The sequence below is a fragment of the Nyctibius grandis genome, chromosome 1 (assembly GCF_013368605.1).
Source record: "Nyctibius grandis isolate bNycGra1 chromosome 1, bNycGra1.pri, whole genome shotgun sequence".
Taxonomy (NCBI): Eukaryota; Metazoa; Chordata; class Aves; order Nyctibiiformes; family Nyctibiidae; genus Nyctibius; species Nyctibius grandis.
The window spans coordinates 130,345,938-130,371,348 of record NC_090658.1 but is presented as its reverse complement, the minus strand read 5'-3'; the positions used below and the strand labels follow the sequence as shown (position 1 = coordinate 130,371,348).

The 25,411-nt window shown below is 44.9% G+C and overlaps 1 protein-coding gene across 1 annotated transcript in view; it reads right to left on the bottom strand.

The window, feature by feature from the left end:
- Positions 1-8,901: 8,901 nt before the first annotated feature.
- The window catches only part of XKR6 (XK related 6), a 217,553-nt gene continuing 201,043 nt past the window's right edge, over positions 8,902-25,411 (bottom strand). The window contains exon 3 of the mRNA XM_068403020.1: positions 8,902-9,929. Coding sequence (XP_068259121.1) covers positions 8,965-9,929 — 965 coding nt within the window. The 3' untranslated portion in view covers positions 8,902-8,964. The remainder of the gene's footprint in view (positions 9,930-25,411) is intronic.

Sequence of the window (25,411 nt, the reverse complement as noted above, 5' to 3'; positions counted from 1 at the left end):
AAATCCCAAATTACTAGCACCTTGCACCAGAAACTACCTTCCTCATCTCAAAAAGCCCTTTGGAATTCACAATGTGTTCATATATATTAAAATATATGCACTGTTGCAGTAACATGCCATGTATGCTTTTCTATATTTCCACAGGACTGTGTATATAGACACAGACATACATGTTGATTAGTCCCTTTAATCCTGAAAACTCATAGCCACCCACTTCAGATCACGCCTGATATATAGTGTGAGGAGTTCTCTCTCTCCTCTCACTTTTTTACCTTCGCAGTTAAAATAGCCATTGCTGCTGAAGTGGGTCAAAGCAAAACAACTGGGTGCAAGCACAGCCAGGTGTGTTAACTGTTGAACAGTACATTTTCAGGAAAATTGAAGGGCGATTTATTCATAAGGTGAACTTTTTGTCTTTTTTTTTTTTAAAAATATATATATATATAATGCCCTCAATACCTTATAGGCTATATCCTATTTACTTCCACGAGGTGGGTGACATCTAGCTTTGAAAGCAGTCTGCATTTACATTTTTTTTACTCTGCTAGATACACATAAGACTTTTAATTGCTTTCAAAAGCTCACTTGCCCTCTCTCACCCCTCTCAGTCCATCCCTGTTCAAGACACAGATGTGTGGTGCTTCTTAGGACAAAGAGGGAAAATCTGTGTGTTGGCCAGCATTTGGTTGGGTCGAACAAAGCAGTTAGTTAGCATAGCACCGAAGGAGTTACATTGCTGGTTTTTTTTTTCCCAGCTTCAATCTTTTTTGGAACAGAAGCAGTAAAAAGAACCCAGAAGCACTGAGCTGAGTGCTTAAAACAGGGCAAATAAACGGCTGGGGAGAAGAACGGGGATGGAGCAGACCTAAAGCTGATGCAGATGAGCAGTGGCCCATCTGCAAGAGCTGGACTTCTGAATTTGCTCTGCCCCAGAGGGAAGATACGCAGCTGCCTGGTTAGTCATGTGGAAGAGCCTGTCCCATGTAGCCAGAAGATTTTGAACTACCTCCCTGTGGTGGATACAGAAAAGGGACAGAGAAAGTACGTGGCAGACCAAGACGGAGCTGGAGGAGGAGGGTTTCCTAGCTTCGTTCTTGCTTCATGCAAGGCAAGTCTTGGGTTAGAGAAGACAACGGCTGCCTGAAACGCCACCTGGTTATCCAGAACAGGCCAGATTTCACAGTCCTTACTCAGGAGAGAAAATGACACCCAAAAACAAAACTCAGGAGTTTTGTCTGAGTAAGGAGTGCATGAGTGGACTTCAAAAAGCTTTTCTAAAAGGGAGCAGGGAGTCTTGCCTCGCATTGCATTTCCAAAAGAGACATCATATAATGGTCAGGACACTCAGACAATAAAAACACTTGGCTCAAAAACAGAAAAAAAAACAACCCAGGCTTTCTATCACATGCTTTTTTTCCCCTTCCAAATTATCTGACCAGCGGCAATATTTGGAGCGATGAACTGGATCCCTTCCCTCGTTCTAACAAAAATTATCCTGGGTTTCACCCAAGTGTCTTGGGGTTCAACTAGGGATGAATCCACCTTGATGGACACAGAAACCACAGTCAAAACTCCCGCGGACGGCAAGGGAAGTTTTGCCTGTGGGAGGACGGTGAAGGCAGGCCTGGTCTAGTCTCTGGATGTGGCACATGTTTTTCTCCAGGAAAGCGGGTACTTCGAGAAGAGTTGCGCGTGAGCAGCGTTGAGTCTAGTTTATCCTTTCGCAACCCACCTTCGTCTTTCGCGTAAGGAAACAGTTCAAAGAAAAAAAAAGCTACTGTACAACCAAGTAAACTGCAATTATTGTGCTGTCCTAGGCAGTCAAGAAACTTAAAGGCAAAAACAAAAAAGAAAAAAGATTTTTCACGTGTTTATCAGTTGAGACTCTAGTTTTCCCATGCCTACAAGAGTCCTCAGCAAACAATATACCAGCCTCCCAAATAAGGTCCAGGCTATTCCAAAACAGCGTGAGCAAATTTTTCACTGTATTCAGATGGAAGCTGATGACTGAAAGATTAGTGCACATTAACCGTGGCTGATGAGAGCAACTTTTAAAGAAATTCAAGTATTCATCAGTAATCTGTTAGGTTCAGAAATACTTTTGTGATCTTTAGTTTCAAGTTTCCAGAAACAGAAAGGAAAAGGGAAAGGTCACCTGTTGGCTAAGAAAATAATATTGCAAACAGTGCTATTATTTCTGACCAGGAAAGCAAGGCTACTCAGTTGGCGCACAACAATTTTCTCCATTCCTTGCTTTTGGGGAGAGAAAAGACTTAAGATCACTTTCTCGACACACGCACGCACCAGCAGGTTTTCCTTCTGCGTGTTGTAACAAACCCCTTTTCTGCTCATTCCCCATAACAGCACAAACCCAGCGAGAATGAAATTTTTACGGCGCACTTCCAGCACCTCTCACACGCGTTTACTTAAGCCTCACAACATCCCTGTGAGGTAGGTAAATATTATTATACCCATGTACATATGGGTAAACTGTAGGCACAGAAAGGTTAAATCACTTGCCCAAGGTTACACAGCAACTTCATGGCAGAGCTGGGGTCGAAACCCAAGAGTACTGTCACCCAGAAATCTGCAATGAGTTTTAGACCGTGGCCACTTTCTACGCTCGCTGTAAAAGACTATCTGACAAACACAGCATTGCACAAATCCCAGTAACTCCACGTATTACAAAGTGCCTGGTTTTCAAACAGTTGCCTCGCTGCATGTGTCCCAAAGGGAGAGGGAAGTAACGTTTATGCTCTCAAATAATTTTTGTCTGCTTGCAACGCTTTCTTTTGTCGTGCTTTTTTTGTTGCTTGGTTTGTTTTTTAGTTTTCTAATATACAACAGGAAAGGATAATCCACATTATTTTATCAACAACATCACTTTCCAATTGGGTTGTGTGTATGTCTGAATATACATTAAGGTCCAGATGGCTTCTGCAGATTTAATTGTCACCAATTGCCTCCCTCCTCATCAGTGAAGAGCCAGTGGAACATATGCAGCTATCTGTCATCTCATTTTTCTTATTATCCTACTGTCTGAGCTTCAAGTAAGGAATGAGGGTTGAACACAGGCAATATCTAGCACAGCAGGAAGGCTCCTACCTTTCTTCACATCACACCTCAACAGGAAAGAGTCACCGCACCGTTATTCCCAAGTTCAAACACAACAGAACAATGAAGAGATTCTGAACGTGCTCATGGAGAAATAAGTGGGTTGCAACAATCTCTAGCGGTCCAAAGGTCTGGAAATGCGTTCTGCACACAGTGAAAGGTTTGCCCACGTCTATTTGGGATAGCCTCAAATCTTCTCGTTCAAACCAGGCTGAGATTCTCTGCACCAGAATACACCTGAGCTCCAAGGAAAAATAAAACCAGCAATAATAACCCTGGGAAACTATCATCCCCAAAGCCCCAGGGCTTTAAACAACTGCCAAAATAACAACATGCAAGCTTCAGCAAGCAGAGGGTACACAACGGAGTTCACGTCATCCCTACCATCTAACAGCGACTACCTTGGCTTCTGTGGGGATTGGCATAGACCTTATTTTGTTGTGGTTATTTGGGTTTTTGTTTTCTGGGTTTTCTTGCATGACCACATTTGATCTGAACAGAATCCAGAGAAAAGCTAACCAAGTAAAAGAAGAAAAAAAAATCCTAGAAAAGCCTGTCTCCGCAATTTTCCGCTGACTCTGGCAGCTTCCAAATTGTCTCTTGCCCAAGCTGCCCAGCAAGCAGGCACTAAAAGGTTTTGCAAATGCACAGTAGTAAGTTTTCCTTTTCAAAGCACCTCTGAGCTTCAATGAAATCGTGCTGGACGAACCTCAGACCACATTTTCTTCAGGAGGTTTAGTCAGGTATGTGGGTGACAGGTGTGTCATGCATTTCTGTGTAGGGATGAGGAGTAGGGATAAATTGTGAAGTGAATCTTGTGCGTACAAAAATGTATCTAAAGAGCACAGGATGATTGCTCTCTGAAAGGCAATAGCAACGCTCCCCTCGTGAGCAGCATCAGCCAGGCTTTAGCAGACCACTGACTGAAGCTTGAAATTAATTTTGTCCTGTTGCATCTAGTCAGCTTTACATAAAAATACATGCAAATGACTACTGCCTTCTGGCAGGTGCAGAGAAGGACAGGATGAAGCAGACAATTAGCTCCAATCCAAAACACTGAAAATATATATATATTTACACTTGAAATTGGTGGCTTGCTTGCACTTTCCGCTGGTAATTATACAACATTGGCTCCTCTTCTGCGGTTCAGGTTGGATATGCTTCACATGAAAAAACGCCTTGTGTGGGTGGCAAAGCATGACAAGGGCATGGGCAGGGACCTTGTAATTCCTCTATTTCCATTGTTGATTTGGTCTGGTGTGAATCATTCCTGTCTCCAGATTAGCTGCCTACAGATGTATAACGCTATCACACTAAGCATGCCGGCCATCTGACATGGATGGAGGGATTGGTTGACATCAGCACGATAAAAGTGACACTGTTTGCAAAATAACCTCAGCAAAAAGAAAAAAGTGAATGGAAAAAAATACTTTGTCCATTGAATCAGGCAGAAAAATGAAAAATGCCAGATCATAGCTGATGTACTGTGATGTCCTCCACCAAGTCCTGTATCGTGGTCTGTGGCATATAGTTACACCTTTATTAGTAAATTAAGCACTGCCAGGATCCGTTCTGGCCATGAAGCCAACTGAAAAGTGCTGGCCACATCCAGACTACTAAACTCTTTCACCCCTGATGCAGAGTGGCTGCATCCAAACTGCCGATTGGGGATGGTCTCTTGCCAGCATCAACACCTGTGCAAACTGTGCCCAAGCCCAGGGCTCGTTGGAGTGGGTCAAAACCATGCCAGGGAAGTTTTGAACAATGTAACAGTGGGGATGGTGGAACCCTCATGCCCTGGCTTTGCCCTGGATTTGCCCTGGCATGGCATAGCTGGCTGGTTTAGATGATCCCAGGGTGAATCCAGAAGCACAAACATGCCAGAGAAGTTGCCCACTGATCTTGTGATGTGAATACATACGGACTCAACCTTCTCCATGACAGTTTGAAAAACCGCTCATGCAGTATCTTCTGGCAAGAAGATGGGACATGGCATAACTAAGCTACCAGGAGAAGCTGAGGAGTTAAAAACCAAGTGAAACCAAAACAAGTCACTGACCATCCTGCCAAAGTGCACACCAAAAATCAAAGAGCAAAAAGACCAGGAGCTGAGGACTAGACTCTTAGCATTGGGATTAGTACCAATAAAGAGCTGGGGGTAATTTTCCTCCCCGAGCTTTTGGCGTGGCAAAAGGCGCTATTTGGCAACAAGATCACAGATAATCCCAAAAGGAAATGGTCACCACACCGAACTGTCCACCATGAGCTCGTTGGGTGTAGTGGTAGAGCACACGCTTTACGTTAAGGCTGTAATAAAGTCCTTCAAAGAGAAATAGTTCTTCAGGGTTGACACAGGCTCTCACTGGAAATCTGTTGCTAAATCAAGATGCCAGTGGATGTCATTCAAAGAAAGGACTAAAAGCAGAGGCAGAAAGTTTATGCAACTAAACGTGATGAAACAGTCTTAACACGCAGTGGAGGCACCTGCCTTCGTTGTTATCCATACTACGAGCCACACAGAAGGAGGACTTTGGAGCATGGATGTGTCAAGCCCTTAGTCAAGCTGGTTTGGCTGTGAGAAATTAGCACTGCATTGAGAGGTAAGGTCACTTCTAGAGTGTTTTGCCCCCCTGCTCCCGTAACAGGATGGAGAGGACAGCTGTTGGTGTGGCGATCTGGAGCAAGGGTCCCGTTCCTGAGGAAGGCAGGCTGCAGATGCTTATGAGAGGCAACACTGAAGGGTCTCCTCCTCGTCTCCTGATGAGTGTGCCTCGGCTCGTTGACTCATTTCACTGTCCTGGTGTGAAGTGGCAGGGTCCAGCTGCTCAGTGGGGCCAGGGAGTGGGATCACATCTCCAAACCAGACCTCAAGGTTGACAGGTTCGGGGAGGAGGACCTTCTCATGGTGCTTTTGAAAATGAGGGTGCTATCTCCTGGAGGAAAGGTCCCCGAGGAACAGCAGGGTTGTTTGTCATCCATTCCGTTCTCATGCTTATGCCAATGAAATGCAGGTGTGTAGAGGAAAGCTCTTCATGGAAGGACCAAGGAGAGTCTTTACACAGCGCATGAGCCTCAGGGAACTGGATCGGAGTAAGTCTACACTAGCATTAAAGGTGAGTCAAAAGAAAGTCCTGTGAGGAGAAACATAGGCCTGTTGCTGGAGGATGGGCACCTTTGTGTTTGTATGACTCAGTAGCTGGGGACAGCAAGTTCACTTCACAAATTACCTCTTTTTATGGAGACAGCATACTGATTAGGGAAGAAATAGGGCAAAATGTTAGTAGGACACTTGAGAAGGGACTGGTTATGGGACACAGACAATGGAGAAGGGAAATGAAAGCTTTTCACAAATATATATGTGTGTGTATACATATATGTATTTATGTGCACAGTAAACAAGGGACTGGGAATTTAGATAGGGGATGACAAGACAAAATCCCTCCCTTTGCATGAAAATGTGACCATCATATTGGTTGTAATCAGAGCCCAGAAACATTTGCCTGAAATGGAGTTTGACTGGGAATTACAGTACCAGTGACAATTTGGCTTCTTATAAACTTTGCCGTGTGTCTATAGTTTGGCATGAATGAGTCCTGCCCTCCTTGAAAGGGACAGACACCAGTTAAAAGTTTTCTTTACAAAACAAAATGAAACAACTGAAGAAACCCCAACATTTTCTCAGAACACTGCGAAGGATCACTGATTGAAAAAAATGTTTCTCTTCAGGTATATTCAGGCGAAGAAAGCATTCAGCTTCTTTAAACTGTTATATAAAATTGGTACTAGTTTCTTTAAATACTATTATAATTAAAAAAAACAACTGATTCCTCAAATTAAAAAAAAATCATAATCATAATTAAAAAATATCCCCCCCATACTGATCTTCTCTTCAGAATAGGTCAGCATGGAAGTTTTGCACCCTAGACAGTTACAGTATTTCTGGAATAAAAAATTGCAATTGCACACAGAAAATACTACAGCATTCACTTAAAAATACCTCATTTTGTTGTTGTTTTTTTTCCCCTCCCAAGCAGAGGGATGGTGGGATTGAAAAGATGCCCTGAAACGGGAATATTCCTTTAAAGGAGCAATACTCTCGCAACGGAAAAGGGTGTTGGATAGACGCAAACCCATGATTTAACTTGAAACAAGAGATTCCAGCACAGAAAACAGAATTCGAGAGATGTGAATGTTCAGACACCGAGCGGGTTATTTGGAAATGTCAAGACAACCACACAACCCTCGGCAGGTGACCATCTAGGCTTTGCCATCATCGGAGGTGGCGGCATCTCCTTGCGGTGAGAAGGCTAAGCTAAACCACGATGCTCTCGCTACGCTCTTGAACTTCCTCTGGTGGTGTTTCTCGCCATGTACTTACAGTAGAGGGTGACACGAGACAGTTTTTATCAGCAGTCCCCCACATGTACCGAGTTGAAGAATTCTCAGCTAAATCACAACAACAACATCAACAAAAATACAAAGCACCAAATCATCTCAAGACGTGAGTCAGTTTACAGGTTATTACCGTTTGAAGAAGTTTGTTGGTTGTTTTGTTGTTTGTTTTTTTTTTAATCCCGATTTTCATGTTTTGTTTTCCTTAAAAACAAAACAAAACAAAAAATCAAAACCCCAAAACCCCAAAATGGAACGAAGGATGCTTTACAATCACTTTAAGGCTCGCACTGAATGAGACATGACAGGTCTTACACGAGATTACAAATAATACATGTATGCCTTTCACAGCCTTAAAATGATACAGTAGGTCAAATTATTTTGCCAGTCACTGATCAAGTATTGTGCCTTTAAATTGACTCGCTTTTTGCTACTATGCTGAGTTTTATTATTACTGAAATATTTATTAGATATGTGTAAATGTACTTTAGGATGATGTTTTTGGTATATAATTTTGATGTTGGCAGATTTCTTATTTTCCAGAAATCAACGTGGCAGGCCTTATTCTGGGCTCAGACAGTTGTTGACTCCACTGAAGACAGTGGTGCTTTAGCGTGTGCAATTGTTCAAAACAAGATCAGATACTGTATTACCACATTAATCTGGTGCAAACCGACCATTACACATGGCCCATTTACACGAGGAAAACGGTTACGTGGTGGGATCGCGTTTATAACACGACTCGGTCAAGGCTCGCAGGCTTGGCCCAGTGGTGTTACAAATGCATTGCCAAATTGAGTTACAGACCTGATTTTGTCTTTCAACTGTTGGAAAAATCAAACTCCATTGGGGGTGTCTTGGCTTTGCTTTCTTATCTTTAGACATTTGGGTTTTTTTGTGCTAAATCCAATAAGAGCAACAAGATTTTTTTTTTCATACATTTCTCTCTTTTTGTTGTTGTTGTTCATTTTTTTCTTTTCCCTTTTTTTTCTTTTTAATTTTAAGGTTTGTATTTCAGTTGGTTGTTTTTTTCCTGGCATATAATCATCAAAGAGTTTTGCATGAGAAAGGTGACAGTACTTAATGAAACTCAGCACCTAAGGGCATAAGGCAGTTGTAGGTTTGTTTGTTTGTTTGTTTTTTATTTTTCAATCAGCACCAATCCCATAAATAATGTTCTACACTTGGTGTACGGTATAAAACTGATGTGGAGATGCCTCCTTCTCCACCTGTGAATCCTAGGTGTGGAAGTTGAAATACTGTTTCTTGTGTGTAAAAAACAAAAGAAAAGTTTTTCTTTTTGTTTTTACTTACAAAACATAGAGAATATCTTTTTTTTTTTTTATACATACAGCAACCAGAAAGAAAGCTTATCTGAAGGTTTGTGTTTGTTTCATGATCTGTGTTTACCGTAAACAAAAATAAGGTCCCCTCTTTTACTTTTGCTTTAAGGAGCTTTTAAAGTGAAGATTCATATTGTAGCAACTCATATAAGAGAGGTCCATCTCTATACCTAATACCTACAGCTGTGGGGGTGACATACTGGAGGATGTTGATAGTTCTTCTTAACCTCCTGTCTACAAAATGAGCATCCCATGCAGGATATCTTTTTCTTGGGATGTCAATCTTAATGAGAGGCCCCTCGGGGGGGTAGGGTCGCCCAGATGGAGTAGATGGTACCATTGCTCTCACCTGGAAAACGGGCAAGCAAGTGTCAGCTGTGAGTTCCTCCTGTTGCTCCGTGACCGCTCTGGTGGGCGTAGCCTGGGCCCCCCGGTACCCAGGGGTTTGGGGTGCCATGGGCTCAACATCGGGGGGCAAAGGAATGCCCCAGAGCAGCTCGGCGCAACAGGAGCTGACAAGGATCTTAGCTCTTGGCCCCATGGGATGCAGCACACCATAATATAACAGCATCAAAGCTATCCCAGCAGCAAAGCTAAGAAAGACACAACACAGTGCTGGCACGGCATATGAGTCAGTAGTGTCAGGATCTCTGTAAAAATACCAAAGGAGCGTCAAGGTAGCGTTCTCCGTCAGGACTACCGTGTAATACGCAAACATTCTGTATCGAGTCCGCCCTTCCTTGACATTAAACCAGCAGAAAATGTACACAATCCCTACCACCATGTTGAAGAGGATCTCCTCCCACTTAGACATGCAGAAATCTGTCCCACCATGGATGATCCAGAAAGCCATGGCACACCAATGGACCACTACAAAGATCCCAAAGTAGAGCTGGAAGATGGAAGCAAAGAGAGCAAAAGAAATAACTCGGGATGAGATGGTGAAGAAGCGCCAGAAGACATGGATGAGGGCCCCTCTGTAGCTCATACTCTTCTTGTCGTCCCTAGAGTCCCGAAGAAGCTTGTGATAGGAGGCTAGCACCCAAGCCAGGGACATCAGGGAGGCCACAGAGGACACACCTGCCGGAAGACACACAGATCCACTGAGTTAGACAGGAGGTTTGGTTGAAACATCATCTGCTCACTAAATTATTGCATCTGGGGCAGGCTCAGTAGCCCAAAGGTTCAACTCACGTCAGGTTGTCCTTACAGTCTAGAGGAGAGAAATACAGAAATATCAGTGTGGAAATTGGAAATGATGCTGTATTCAGTTCTCTGACACAGCACATGATGTTTCTCTTCATGAGCCGTTGGCTCTGCCACCCCACCCCAGCTCTTCTCTACAGGCAACAGCCTCTGTCCTCATCCTGCTTAGATCCTCATTTGAGAATTTGAAATCCAGATCCCATCTAAACGCTGCAGCCCAAGTATGAAGGTTATTTTCTGTAGAAAGGGGTCTGTCTTGGAGTGCACCATCGCAAGAGCACGACATCTATATTCCTTGTAACTGCATGGATCTTTTTTATTCTAAAATACTTTCATACAAGCAACATTCACATTGACTTGTACTTGATTCTGCCTTAATCAGGAATTCCTGTTTGCATTCGCCTTTGGAAAAAATAGGCAGTTTGTCAGGTTTTTTTTGTCACCCTATGGTCCCATGCAGATGAATATATAAATGCAGGGAACATTAAGACTCATCAATACCCTCCAAATGGTCCCAAAACAAAGAATCTGATCTCTCCAGCAACTACCCTGCCCTGTTCCCAGGATGGACTGAACACCTATATGGGACGTAGCTTATCTCCAGCCTTGTCTCCTGGATGGACCACAGACCCAAGTCACAGTCACGTCTCCAGCCCCGTTTCCAGCCCTGTCTCATTCTGCTTCTGGTGGGACCCCCTGGAGGGACCTTGGAACTGGTCCATCTCCTTGCCTTGTCTGGAACTGCTGAGGGAGCCATTACCAGCATGCAGCTCTGCCCAGTGCACTCAGACTCTGTGGTATTGCTCCCATCAGTGAGGGCATTGCCTCTGCTGGGGTCACCCTCGGTTCCCAACTCATCCCGCTGTGCCCTGGCATGGGGCAGGCACCCCATGATATTCCAAAGGGGCCTGATCTTATTCCCCATCACAACCAACACTATTTATTTGCTCCAATGGATAAAATAGTGCCCCATCACACTTCAGGAGCTTTTAAAAATGCAATACCATTGATTATCGCAAGGGTAAATTGAACAACTCATTGAGTAAAGCATCATAATAAAAATTAATTGACAGATTCCTAGGAAAAGAAAAGGCCACTGGCATCTCATTCCTTTGCTCCCACTGCTGCACACTGCACAACTGCTCTGCAGGTGAAGGAACAGATGATAGACTAAGATCCATGCTTGGGAAGTTAAATAATTTGGTAGCTATACTTTGATTGGGCCTTTGCCAAAGATTTCTCTGGGAGCATCACCTATAAAATCTAAAGAGGAAAAATGCTAATGGTTTCAAGCAAACCAAACAATGACAAACATCCCTCCATCTCTGATGTGTAACACACCAGAAAACAGGTCCTGCTCTATTTTGCTTTTATTACTTTAAGAAAACCCAAGGAGCAGCTTGCTGCAGCTGCTCAGTGTTAAAAGGCTAAAATATCTGAACCTCCTAAATTTATTATTCTCCTGTTTTCTTCTCCCTTTTCCCTCTGCCCACAAGGACTTGGGTCCCACGGGGATGCACAGAAGATCCCCTGGCTCTTCAGACCTCACTCTAGAGACTTTACCTCCTTTTTGAGGAGCCCACCCCACAGTGCGGTGGGGTTAGATTTCCCCTCTTCCAGCCAAGCTATGTCTGGAGGAGGAGTGATGGAAAAGGTGGCCAGGAAGGATGGCAGACCTCCATCTCTGCCCCTCACTGAAATTCTCCCAGCCTGCAGGTCCATCAAAACTATGCCTTTCCACCAGCTCTCAAGTCTCTCTCTGCATACCTTGCCTTTGGGCTTACACATGCATTAGCATTTCAGACTGAATTTAAAAAAAACCAACAAACTACAAACCAGTAAGACCAGTGGCCTTATCAAAGAGGGAAGTTTTAGGCCATCATCTTTAAGAAAAACACAATTTTCCCCAAGTTCTAAGTCCTCAATAAGAAACACTTGCATATAGGACTTGGGGAGTCTAATGGATGGAAACTTCTGAAAGTGAACAGCCTTAGCCCCAAACAGAGGTAGATTAGATTTATTTTTAACTTACTAGATGTGTTACATTTTTGGTAGACAAAACGGTTTTGGAAGGTTGAGCAATGCCACACAATTCATAAGGTGAGTGATGCTATGTGTACAAGTACTGTTTGTTGCAGTATCTTCTAGATATTCAGTTTAAAAACTTTCCATGATTAGCAGAAAAGAAAATGTCATGTATTATCTTATTTTAGTGCTGTTATACTAGAAACTTGTACGGCATTTGATGTACCTGTATACTGAAGTCAAGCAGCGCCAACCCACAAGAGAGAGATGTGTCACACTGGCTTAAAAATGTTTCTGTTGGGTTCATTTATTCTAGAATAGAGAGAGGAACAAAATACACCAGAAACAAAACCCCAGTGTACACATAAAGGCTTTTCCCACTGTAATGTTTTCAGTGCAGAAGCCTACACTAATCACAGTCTTTGCTCTAAATTGCACAGAGCTGGATGACAGTGTGTGTGTTGAGTCACTCATATTGCACGGTACCATGCCTGCTGATAGTCATCTGAACGTCTCCTGGAGTCAATAGAGAGAGGCAGACACCCCCAGAAAGTGATTCACCCTGTCCTAAGATCCATGTGTGGGACAAGGGGGGTTGACTCATGCTCCCGAAGTGTCTCGCTCCATCCCTTGACAGGAAGTGTGGGGACTTGCAAACACCAGCAGTCAGGCGGGATGAGTCCTACCCTTACAAAACAGCTCATTGCCTCCTCATTTGCACCAAGATCTGAGGGGGGAGAATGAAGTATCTCTAGACATTTTGACATATTCCTGCTGTTGTTTAAAAATTCATGACTCTGGTGAATGCAGATTTTGGCATCCTAGTGATGAGCAGGATCTGAACCTGGGTGTCAGGGGGGTGCGATCAGTAGGTGGACATCAACAGGAACCATGGAGCAATATGAAGATTTCTACAGTACTTCTTACCGTGTTGCCACAGAAATTATTCCCTGGCTATTTCATACAGGCTTAAATGACAAAGCACGCCTTGGCTTTTGTCATCTTGACCATGAGTTTCTTGTTCCCATCCTTCCCTATTACTTCTAGCCTGTGACATCTTCATACAATGTACAGTTCTCCCAGACTGTGGGATAAACCATTCCTTTCTTTTCCACTTCCCCAGGTCTTATTTCTAAGCAACTATAGAGAGATCTCCAATTATAACTAGACTAAAAAGTCCTAGTAAGTTGGATCACATGGGAAGTATTTTTTGATTTTGATATTGATTTTGCACATGGTGACTGACGCACCTTCATCTACCATGAGTGGGTTTCAACTCCCTTCCAAGGTTTGTTTATCAAAGGGTTGGGGTTGGTTTAAAACTGAAGTCACGTTCAAAAAACCCGCTCCCACTCCTCCCACTCTGTGCTTAGTCTTGGGAGTAGAAAATACCTACCATGCATTGCCACATCTCTATGGGCACTCTTGAGCCAGCAGGACATCATATACCATGGGGCTGGAAGCCCTATGGCTGCATCTATGGTATCTGTATCCCACCTGCCCATAACAAGTCAGAGTGGCATAGACTGGGGTTATCTTCAAACTCTCTGTACCAGTCTGTACACCAGCCCTTGAACTCCTCCTATCACCTGCTAGGAAGCAATGAGTGACTCACAGGCCATAGTCAGCACCATTGAGGAGTCAAGCCCATGTGTCTTGAATGACACATCACAAGAATTAGTTCCCCAAGTCCTTTTAGTAATGTGTCCTGAAGTCCATATGGTGAGACATCTTCAGCACAGTGAGGCAGAGCTCTATAATGTCCCCATCTGACAGAGCAAGCACTAAGATTTGAAGGATTTATCCAAGGTCTCATATAAAATCCATGCTATAGCAGGGAACAGATCTCCTTCATATCACAGTGCACCTGGCCAAGGCATTTCAGACAGGATTCAGCTCCTACTGTAGAGATTCACCTCGTGGCATCCACGGGTGAGTGATGTCTCTTACTTTACTCAATGAAAAAATAAGACTTAGTGCAACCATCACAGATGGGAATCCAGCAACATTTGAGATGCTCTAGGATACCCCAGACCTCTGTGTGGAGCTGGAAGATGTGACAAACTTGCATACAGAAGGCAAGAACATTTTTGAGCTGGGAGCTGGAGTAAGAAAGGGTATTCACAGAATCACAGAATGGTTGAGGATAGAAGGGACCTCTGGAGATTATCCAGTCCAACCCCCTGCCAAAGCAGGGTCACCCAGAGCATGTTGCACAGGGTCGCATCCAGGCGGGTTTTGAATATCTCCAGAGAAGGAGACTCCCCACCCTCCCTGGGCAGCCTGTGCCAGGGCTCTGCCACCCTCAAAGGAAAGAAGTTTTTCCTCATATTTAGATGGAACTTCCCATGTTTCAGTTTGTGCCCGTTGCCCCTTGTCCTGTCACTGGGCACCACTGAGAACAGTCTGGCCCCATCCCCTTGACACCCACCCCTAAGGTATTTGTAAGCGTTGATAAGATCCTCCTCAGCCTTATCTTCTCCAGGCTAAACAGACCCATCTCCCCCAGCCTCTCCTCATAAGGGAGATGCTCCAGTCCTCTGACCATCTTTGTAGCCCTTCGCTGGACTCTCTCTAGTAGTCCCTTATCTTTCTTGAAATGCAGAACTGGACACAGTTACTCCAGATGTGGCCTCACCAGGGCCATGTAGAGGGGCAGGAGAACCTCCCTTGACCTGTTGGCCACACTCTTCCTAATGCACCCCAGGACACCATTGGCCTTCTTGGCCACAAGGGCACATTGCTGGCTCATGGTGAACTTGTTGTCCACCAGAACACCCAGGTCCTTCTCTGCAGAGCTGCTTTCCAGCAGGTCAACCCCCAGCCTGTACTGGTGCATGGGGTTATTCCTCCCTAGGTGCAGGACCCTACACTTGCCTTTATTGAACTTCATGAGGTTCCTCTCTGCCCAACACTCCAGTCTGTCCAGGTCTCACTGAATGGCAGCACAGCCTTCTGGTGTATCGGCCACTCCTCCCAGTTTTGTGTCATCAGCAAACTTGCTGAGGGTACACTCAGTCCCTTCGTCCAGATCATTGATGAATAAGTTAATCAGGACTGGACCTAGTACTGATCCCTGGGGAACACCACTAGCTACAGGCCTCCAACTAGACTCAGAACCGCTGACCACAACCCTCTGAGCTCTGCCGTTCAGCCAGTTCTCAATCCACCTCACTGTCCACTCATCTAACCCACACTCCCTGAGCTTTCCTATGAGGATGTTGTGGGAGACAGTGTCAAAAGCCTTGCTGAAGTCAAGGTAGACAACATCCACTGCTCTCCCCTCATCTACCCAGCTGGTCATGCCATCATAGAAGGCCATCAGATTGGTCAAGCATCATACAAGCATGCCCTGTCATACAGGCATGCCCTGTCATATTCAGGGCATCTCAAATGTCACTAGGCAAAAGTCAACCAAATTGTTTCCTTAGTCATTATGGCCAGTGCAGCCAGAGCTGTACGAACGTCCAGTACCCTGGGGCTGTACTGCCTACATCTCCACTGAATCACAGAATCAATCATTTTGGAAGAGACCTCTGGGATCATCGAGTCCAACCATTGCCCTGACACCACCATGGCAACTAGACCATGGCACTAAGTGCCATGTCCAGTCTTCTCTTAAACACATCCAGATATGGTGACTCCACCACCTCCCTGGGCAGCCCCTTCCAATGGCTAATGACCCTTGCTGAGAAGAAATGCTTCCTAATGTCTAACCTGAACCTCCACTGGTGAAGCTTGAGGCTACGTCCTCTTGTCCTATCGCTAGCTGCCCAGGAGAAGAGGCCGACTCCCACTCTGCTACAACCTCCCTTCAGGTAGTTGTAGACTGCAATAAGGTCAACTCTGAGCCTCCTCTTCTCCAGGTTAAACACCACCATCTCCCCCAGCCATTCCCCATAGGTCATACCCTCCAGACCCTTCACCAGCTTGGTCGCCCTCCTCTGGACTCGCTCCAACACCTCAACATCTCTCTTGAAGTGTGGGGCCCAGAACTGGACACAGGATTCAAGGTGTGGCCTCACCAGTGCCAAGTACAGAGGGACGATCACTTCCCTAGACCGGCTGGCAAATACAAGGGAAGCTTGGACACCCCCATCACATGGAGACACCTTCATCGGAGACGCTATTTTTAGGTGTCTGAACCTGGAGCTGAACTCGCCCATCATCTTGAACTGCCTTGATGCTGACTTCTTGCCTTAGTAATTCTGCCTTTCTCGGGGAGCTAATGAACAGTCCTCAGTGGTAAACACACGTGGCGCAGAGACTGAGCAACAGCAAATGGTGGAGAGAAAGGAGAAAGCAGTGGGAAATAAGGCAGCTATATAAAAGGTTAAACTTTCTGAGAAGAGTGTCAAACCAAGGAATAGAGTCTCTGAGAGGAGGAAACAAGAGCCATTGCTTGGGATCATGAAAACATGAGCGGACTGGAGTATAATGCAGGGAACGATCTGATACCGGAGGAGGGGAGCATGAACCACTCTGAGTTCAAGTGAAGCTCCTGGAGCCTTGCTGAAGCTCGCAGGGGCAGGCTGAATTGCAGCCTGTTTTGGTTTTCAGCCTCTAGTTCCTACTGATGGCCCAGAAAAATAAAATGCCATCTCAGAAATACAACGATGGTCTTTGAAGAATCCACATCCACAAGAGAGACTGAGAACAATGACTCCCCTTAAATTACCATTGCTGTTTTTAAAGCCCATATATGTGCAGGAATAAAAACAGCACAGGGAAAGGCATCCCGGTCTATCTGGGCTATTCGTGCTATGCAGTTACACATGGTTTTACAACCAGTCTAATAAAAGCTGTAGACAAATCACACACACAAAAAATTAATATTTAAAATGAACAATATATACATTTTTCCCTTACTCGTGGTGTTGTTCAGCTGAGGATAGAGGTTTTTCACTAGAGGTGTGTACAGTCTTCATCACAAATCCAGCTGCAGGTTATTGGCTGTAAGCTGAATGCATTTACTGTAGCATATTCCCTAAGTATTTACTGTGGTGCCTGTCCCTTTAAAGCCAAAAACGATGCCTAAACGGTGCTCTATTTCTTTTTTGACATTAATTCTCCTGAAGATTTTACTAAAACAAAATGGGAAGATACCACCATTTCTCCCAGGTGAGCTGGACGGGAAATATTCAGTGCGACAGGAAACCTTCCATCAACCCCTGTGCGAAGGCAGCGGTTGCTTAATGCCAAGTGCCACGTCTCGGTCCCCCCCCATCCCTCGCTGGCTGCTCAGGCCTCTGTGCTGTGAACCCTGTCATCGTGTTTTCCCCTTTGGGTGGCACGTTCCTCCCTGAAGGTCAGTATGAATCGAGGAACAGGTTTTCAATTTGATGCACACACAGTGAAAAAGCATTTATATATAAAAGACATTGAGCCAGATTCTGCTCTTGTAGCAACATTACCTGAAAGATGCTCCCTCTTACTTTTTAATCTGTTTTTATTTATTTGTGCCAGATTAAAATGGGTCAGAATCAGACCCCAGGTCTGATTTCATTTGTTCCTTCTGTAGTTTGATGCTTGATCTTTCTTTTTTTTCTTTCCTTTCAGAGGAGGGAATGACTTTTGTCTTCTTTCCTTCATTCTCCCTCTTTGTTTTTGACTTTGAACATGGAAGAATACGGACCATTACCAGTATATAAATAATAAAGGACTGCACAGACTGTCTTGAGATTCATTTGCCTCATAGGACTTCAGGACACTTCCTTAACCAGTTTGTCCAGCGTGCCACCAGTCCGTTATGGTAGATGAGGACTATTCCACCCATGGCTAACATCACTCGTAAGTCTGACCCAGGAATGGCCTGCCCGCATCTATGTGCCACGTATTTCTACGGTCCCCTAACACTCTGCAGGTGCTCTGTGGGTGAAACCAAGCCCAAAAGATGAGCTGAACGTAATTTCAGTATTTTCAACTTCTCAGCTCCTATGGCTGCTTTTAATGGAAAGAATGGGGTTGGCTAAAAACCAGGCCTCTCCTCGGCAGCTGACTTATCTCACACATCTCAGATAATAGAAGATGAGTCAAGTCATGTTTTTGGAGGGTCTGTCTCTACCCAGTGACTACAAAGGGAGTCAACTTCATTTAGACAGTTTAAGGTAAAGTTTAAGCTGTCTGAGATGAATTCAGTTGCTTAGCGAGGGAGGTGGATCCCATCCTCAGGGCCCTAGAGAGCTGAGGGATCTATTCACCTTCGGGAGATGACTGATAAAGGATGAGGATTTGCTGGAACAGTTCCTGAAGATGAACTTCTCTACATTTGTCATGGGAGTCTGAGTTTACACTGAGATCTGCCTTTGGATGCGGGATTGCCAGTTTACCTCTCTAGTCAACTCAGAGCTGGAGTGACCAGTGATGAAAAACCAGAGCCTGACATTGGGAAGAGATGTGACTTGAACATTGGGTTTTCTACTGGTTACACCAGTGTCTTGTCCTTTGCTCTTTTCTCATGGAAAGTGTTTTGGTTTCATTGGGCAAGGAGCGAGTTTCAAATCCTCGGCATCTGCTCCCTTGCTAGGGAGCTGTTCTGAGACCTTCCTCCAAGGAGCATGCACAGCCCTGTTCTCCCCAGGACCTGACTCCCACAGGACACAGCCTCACCGGTCCATAAGAAATAGAAAACTGCTGGTGACTGTTTGGGAAGGCAGGAAGCAAAGGTAAGCAACTCGATTCACAGACCAGTCTCCAAGTAGATCTGGACAACAAGAAGAGGGTCTTCTACCACTGAAACCCACTGGAACTTTCTGACATGAGGCTTGCTTTGAGTTTCTATACAGGACAGTCCATGTCCAAGCTAACACAAGGAAGGTTCTCTCACATTAGACCAGAGGAACATCCATGTTCCCAAATCTTTTATTGTGAGAGTGTGAGAGTCCATAGCAAGGCATCTTCAGAACAGCTTGCTCACATGGAGAGTTGCTCTCCCACCCCTTGCCAGTTAAAGGCTGGCTCATGTCCTGAAATGTGAATGCTTCCTAAAACCTTTTCTTTTTTCTCAATTAGGATGTCCTCACTGACCCCAGAAACATTGGATCTCTTTTTAGTTCCCCTCCAGCCTTCGTCTTAGCACTGCCTTGAGGAACTGAGGTCCACAGGTTCACTACGGATTGTGTTTCAAAAGGCCTTGCTTTTCTCCCCTTTCATCCTGCTGCCTTTCAGTTCTCCCGAATGCCCCTTTTTCTCTACTGCTAGAAGAGGTGACCGGCCACGTTCGTCTGATCTGTGCTCTCATTATCTCAGCTGCTTCTGTTGTGTCTCCTCCTATTCATCTCCTCTGTGAACTTGGGAACTGCCAAACTGGCTCAGGCCCTAGGGCTATCCAGTCTTGTATCTTCTCCTGGATGCAAGCCAACCACTGATCCTTCTGCGGGAGGCACAAGTACCCTAGGCCAAACAGAAAAAGGATAATCTACCCTCTGTTTTGGATTGTCCTTGAATACCCTCAGCAAAGTGTCAAATCTCCTGTTGAAAATGTTGGCTATCACCCACCACATAAGGACTGGCAAAGCTTCCCCCTGTTTTAAAACACTCCTAATTAAGATCTTCCTTGTGTCATGTGCCTCAGTGTTTATCTCACCCAAGGAGAGCTGTCTGAGACATGGGATGAGCTGCTCTCTGGAAATGCCTCTCCATCGACTTTACCTGGAGTGTGGATGATCAGACTGAAAAGACCAAACAAGGAGAAGTGGGTAAGAGGAGAAGTACCCTAGATAGAAGTGGTTTGGCATCCAACAAATCCTCACAAGAGCTCAGAGGAGAGACCTGAGTCCCAGCAAGGTGAGGAGAGCAGAAAGGAGGCTTGGGGAAACCTGTTCCTTGCTCCAAGATAAGCAGAATAGCTGGCACGGACTTCTGCAGAGCAGAAGTTGCCAGACCCAACATAACGTGGGCAAATTCGCGTGATGCCACACAATGATTTTATACTACTGAAGGCCAAGCAGGCAAAACACAAGGTTGGACTAGATGACCTTTAAAGGTCCCTTCCAACCCAAACCATTCTATGAAAACAACCCCCCAACACCCTCCTGATGAGAGGAGGGTGCTGCCACCAGTGAGAGGACATATTTAAGTTGCATTTCGCTGAACAGCCAGACAGTTATCACCATCCTCAAGAAAGCGGTAGCAGAAAGACAATATCCCCCTGCTACATCAATGAGAAGAAGGTTGATCTCAACAAGCATATATGCACACAGTCCATAATAGCCTTGCCCCTTTCCTAGGATGCTGACTGCAGGTATCTCAGGTTTTACCTATTTATGTAGGCAAAAAAGCTGCTGACATCCACTCCACAGCTGAAACATTTCTGGCAGCACTGAGAAATCTCAGCCCGTGTATATGCACAGGTCTTCAAACAAGCCTCATATCACTTAGCTCACTGAGATCTTTCATCTTACATAGTGGCTCGTCACTGGATAACGGCTCATAAAAAATAGAAAAGAGGAGAAGGGCACATGGGAACCCAGGCCTTGAGAGAACCTGGGTCACTGTGGTGACATCTAAACTAACAAATGAGAAACAGAGCCACGACTATTCATTGACCCTGAGCCCAGCTGGCAGAGTCTGCCATGTCCATACTATTAAACTCTCTCAGTAGTTGCATCCAATCTGCCTTTGGGGAACGGTTCCTGGACTATGTGAACTCATTTTCTCATGCCTGGGAAAGCTTTGGGTAAGGGCTAGCTGGCCAAAACTGTACCAGAGACCATCTTAACAGAATCATTTGAGTGCCAGTGCTTGGGCTTTAACACTGTTTGCATTACAGGTATAGACAGTCCTCTGCCTATCACAAACATGGTCATATAATCCCCTTCATCACTTTAAAAATAATATGGAAGACCTGTGGTTCAACTCCTGGAGATGGAGCCTCTCATATTACCAGATTTTCCAGGCTGGGCTTTTTGGAAGAGTAAATTAGCCCAGGTGGCTGCTGCTTCCAGACAGCTCTGGAGAGCACAGGCACAGCAGCTAGAGCTTAGGTGAGGTGTAATACAGACCTGTAGATGGCTTTATGCCACCAAAATGTTATTTTGGCAGTATAGGTTAATCCTTCTAGGACTCTAGTCTCAGCTACGCTTTCAAAGCTATGTCTGAGGAAAATGCCAGCCTGACTCTATTGCTACAGCTAGATGGGCAAACCTTGCCTTATGGAGAAAAGCCCTCTTCTGAAGGTCCACCCAGCTGCTAGAGTCTCTGATGGGAGTCTAATGGTGGAGTTAAAGGAAATTAACTTCAAAATCACACTTTTCAGGGGGAGCAATGCATGGCAGGTGTCTAAGACCACTCAGGAATCTGGGGTGAGCTTGGTGAATAGCTTCAGTCCTAAAGAAGGTGGAGGCACTGGGAGACGAGAGGAGAGGAGAGGAGAGGAGAGGAGAGGAGAGGAGAGGAGAGGAGAGGAGAGGAGAGGAGAGGAGAGGAGAGGAGAGGAGAGGAGAGGAGAGGAGAGGAGAGGAGAGGAGAGGAGAGGAGAGGAGAGGAGAGGAGAGGAGAGGAGAGGAGAGGAAGGACATACAAAAAGACTAATCTTTCCTTTGTAATCCTTTTTGGTGTGACATTATTATGACGTTATTTATGACATGTAGCTATTTATTTTGAAATCACTCCTCCATTTTGAAATTTCCCCCAAATGTTAAGAAAATTCACTGTCCCTCTCTGACCAAAAGCAAACAGCTCCACTTCAGTGGATGCTATTTTGGGGGGTGTTAATATAGAACAGTTCTTTCCTTTGTGATTTTCGGCCAGTAAGGCAGAAATCTCATTAATCTTACTAATGGTGTTTTTGATGTCGGTGTGGGGCTACATTTGATGGTGTTTTCAACTAGAATAGCTGCTGTTATCGCTTAAATTGGGGTTTGAGTAGCCTGGTAACCCACACTCCCTGCAGTGAGGATTCAGGCTATCTTACACAAGTGCCAGTATCTCTCCAGGATCTTCCCACAATGCCCTGGTGCATCCTTCCCCAGTGCATCCTCCAACGGGCATGCTGAATCTCATGTGGACAGGGCTGCATCGAGGTTCATAGACACTCAGCACCAACAGCTATGTGCATCTCTGTCTTCTAATGCCACACATACAGGAATAAGAGACGGTCTGGGCTGAGCCTGGTCTAAATTTATCCAGGTACCATCACCTGGGCTAATTCTGCAGTGGAAATGTGCTGGGGGCGCAGCAGCCAGGATTTTCCGGGCACATTTTCGTTTGGAAATACATCATGAGAAACTCTTCTACGTGTCTATTTTTGTCAAAGGCTGTATGAATTGCCACTCTATTCAGAGTGAGATACCCTCTGCACAGTCATCACTGTAATTATAAAGACTTCAGTTAAATTCCCATTAATCTGAATGCCTTTAACAGCTGTCTCAGAATCACACTGAAAAAGAATCCCACCTGAATCCCCAAAAGTCAACAGCCACAGACAAGAGGATTTGAAGCTCCTCAAGAGACACCAAGAGATTTCACTTGAAATGCTCCATCAGGATGTCCTGACAACACCTCCAGCAAGGACAGGTTTTAAATCTATGCATGCAGAGCAAAATCACACTTTGTAGGCAATGTTACAGGGCAGTAGAGTCTGTCACAGAAACCTGGTTCAACCTGAAGGAAACACAGCCAGCAGAGAAGTGTACAAGTCATCTCTATAGATGTAATTTGCTTTTTCTTGGTGTACTTTCTGGTTCCTCTTGTGCTCACTTGCTTCTGACCTCAGTTCAGAAATCAGAGTAGCCTGAGCAGAGCCTTGTATCTACATGGCCATCAGTGTGGCCCAGAGGCATCCAAATCTTACCAGGCACCTGAGATGGGAGAAAAGTCAACCTAAACTACCTTTATAGTTAATATGGAGAACTAAGTGTCACCATTAGCATGGATCTACCATGGATCTCTAGCGACTAAAGACACCCAAGTATGACTGTGCTGCCCTTGTAGCCTCTTGGGTAGATGTGCAATGTTGTGTGGTTGTTGATTGCTGAGATGTAGGTTTTTTCCCTCTGCTTTCCCAGAGCAACATGAGAAAAAAAAAAACCAAATGTGATTACTTTAACCTGGAAAAATAAGATGGCAAATCCAAGAAGAGGTACTCTGGGAGGAAAAATCATATTTCCTATTCAAAGCTTGTTCTTTGTGAAGGACACTTTAGACACAACTTTTAGCAGCCAGTTCTTTGCTCAGATTCTTGAGTATATTGAATATCTGAGACTACAGCAGAGTCGCTCCCGATTTACACTCTGCAAAGATCAGAACGAGCCTCCTATACTGGGATTTTTTCAGACCAAATGATATTTGAACTCTACTGCTAGGAAACTTTAGAAGAGAAACACACCTTATGATACTAATAGAATGCACTGAAATGGGGAAAAAACCTTTGCTAAGGAAAAAACCACATGGCTTGATTAAAATAAAATCTTTCCCCATACATTTCTGTGTTTAGACTAGGGGTAGTTGACATGAAACAACACAACTCTGCAAACACATACAATATACTTGCATTTTAACATCGAACGTTTGATATTTGTTACAGCATCTTTATCCTGGCATTCTTTTTTAATTCAGATGAGAACCACGGCCATTGAGAAGAAGTTAAATCTGCCTAGCACAAGTTGGAAGGATGTTGTAATCTTGCAGGTGGGACTAAAATACTCTGAAAAATAAGGGAGCACGTCAGCACTGGGAAGGAAAGCCCCAGGAGTTCTGCTGTCTGCTTCTGAATATGACCATGAGAATCTCTTCCCTAGCACAGGTCTGGAGCAGCTTTTGAACCTGGGACTCTGTGCCTAGAAATCAGTAACCGAGCAAAGCCTAATTCTGTTGACTGCTACGTCCATGTCATTATTCTGTCTCAGCCTCCAACAGAGGGTGGCCCAATCCAGACTGCTTGTTGGGAATCATCCTCAGCGCATGCTAACACCTAGCCAAGCCTGGGAATTGTTTGGGTTGGTTCTAGCTGTCATGGGCTAAGAATGTGCCAAGGACTGTGCTGATAACTGAACCATGTGGATGACCGAGATTTGGTGGCTGTGCTCATGTTCTGATGTGTTTCAGTTTATTAGCATAGATGAAACCCAACAGACTCGTCACCAGATTGGGGAAGCAACATCTTCTGCCAGGGCTTAGTGAAGGAACTTCCTGCTATAAATACACCTCCCACGGCCAGTTCCTTGGAGACAAGGCAACATCAAGGCGATGTTTCAAACAGTCTGTGACAGTACCAAACACGGATCCTGCAAACCACCTCTGGTTAATGGTTTGGCCTGGACACAAAAAGTTTGCAGGCCATTAGAGAAACAACTTCATCCAGCCCTGGAAATGCTTTTGACCTGATGGGGGAAAGGAAGGAAACCCAACTTGGTTCACACTCATTGGCCAAGGTAAGAGGTCTTCATTCAGTGTGTTTAGAGATGACGTGTCAGCAGTGCATACCTTGCTAACCTTATGGTTTATAAATCTTTGTTGTTGTGCAAGGGACCATTGATGGAATTGTCTCAGCATAATTGCAGGTGAGAGGACTGGTCTCCTGAAAAGAAGGAGCATCTCAACACTTCTGGAGAATACACAGGGCTGGCATCATTAGAGTGAGTCTGGCAGAGCATTTCTGTGAGGCAGAGAGACAAAGTGACAAAACCAGATGTGGTGCAGCTGGTGGTGTCTCGCAGTGGGGTAGCTGAAGGCACCAGGGACACTGACTTCCAAGGATAACAGCAGGAACCTGTTTCTTCCTCTGCTTCCCATGCTTTGTATGCTCTGCAAAGGTCTGAGTGATGTGTAGCAGGCCAGAACTCAATGACCTGCCAGCATCCATCGGTTAAGTCATGCTCAGGTTGGCTTGTCTCTCCTGAGTCTTTTTGCCTTCTCAGAAGTTCATGTGTGTACAAGATGGAGTTGAGACTGCCTCTTCAACAGATTAATGAACATCACCTTCCCCCAGGACAGGCTGAGATCAAACCATGCGTCCATTCCCCTACTGCAAATGTCTGTTTGCACCTCAGGGTATTTCAGATATGGGCTTCTGTGATATGGAAATGGCCATGCCTGGTGGACGTCCCCCATCAGTGAGCGTCCGTGCGAAGACGTGGACATACTGAGGGCACTGAGAGCATGAAGTTGGTCAAATGCCACTTAGGACAAAAGTCATTTCAGGAGATTTCCACTGACTCAGTAAATCTGCTGCGCTCCCAGACTCAAGACTGTCACCCCGAGCTAATCATCTAAAACAACTGATAGTTTTTGAAACAAGAAAGTTCTTTGCTTCAGTACTCAGTGATTTTGAGCCAGTTGCATCAACCTCTGAACTACTCCACCTACATCAGGGTTAGAAACCCAGAGAAGTC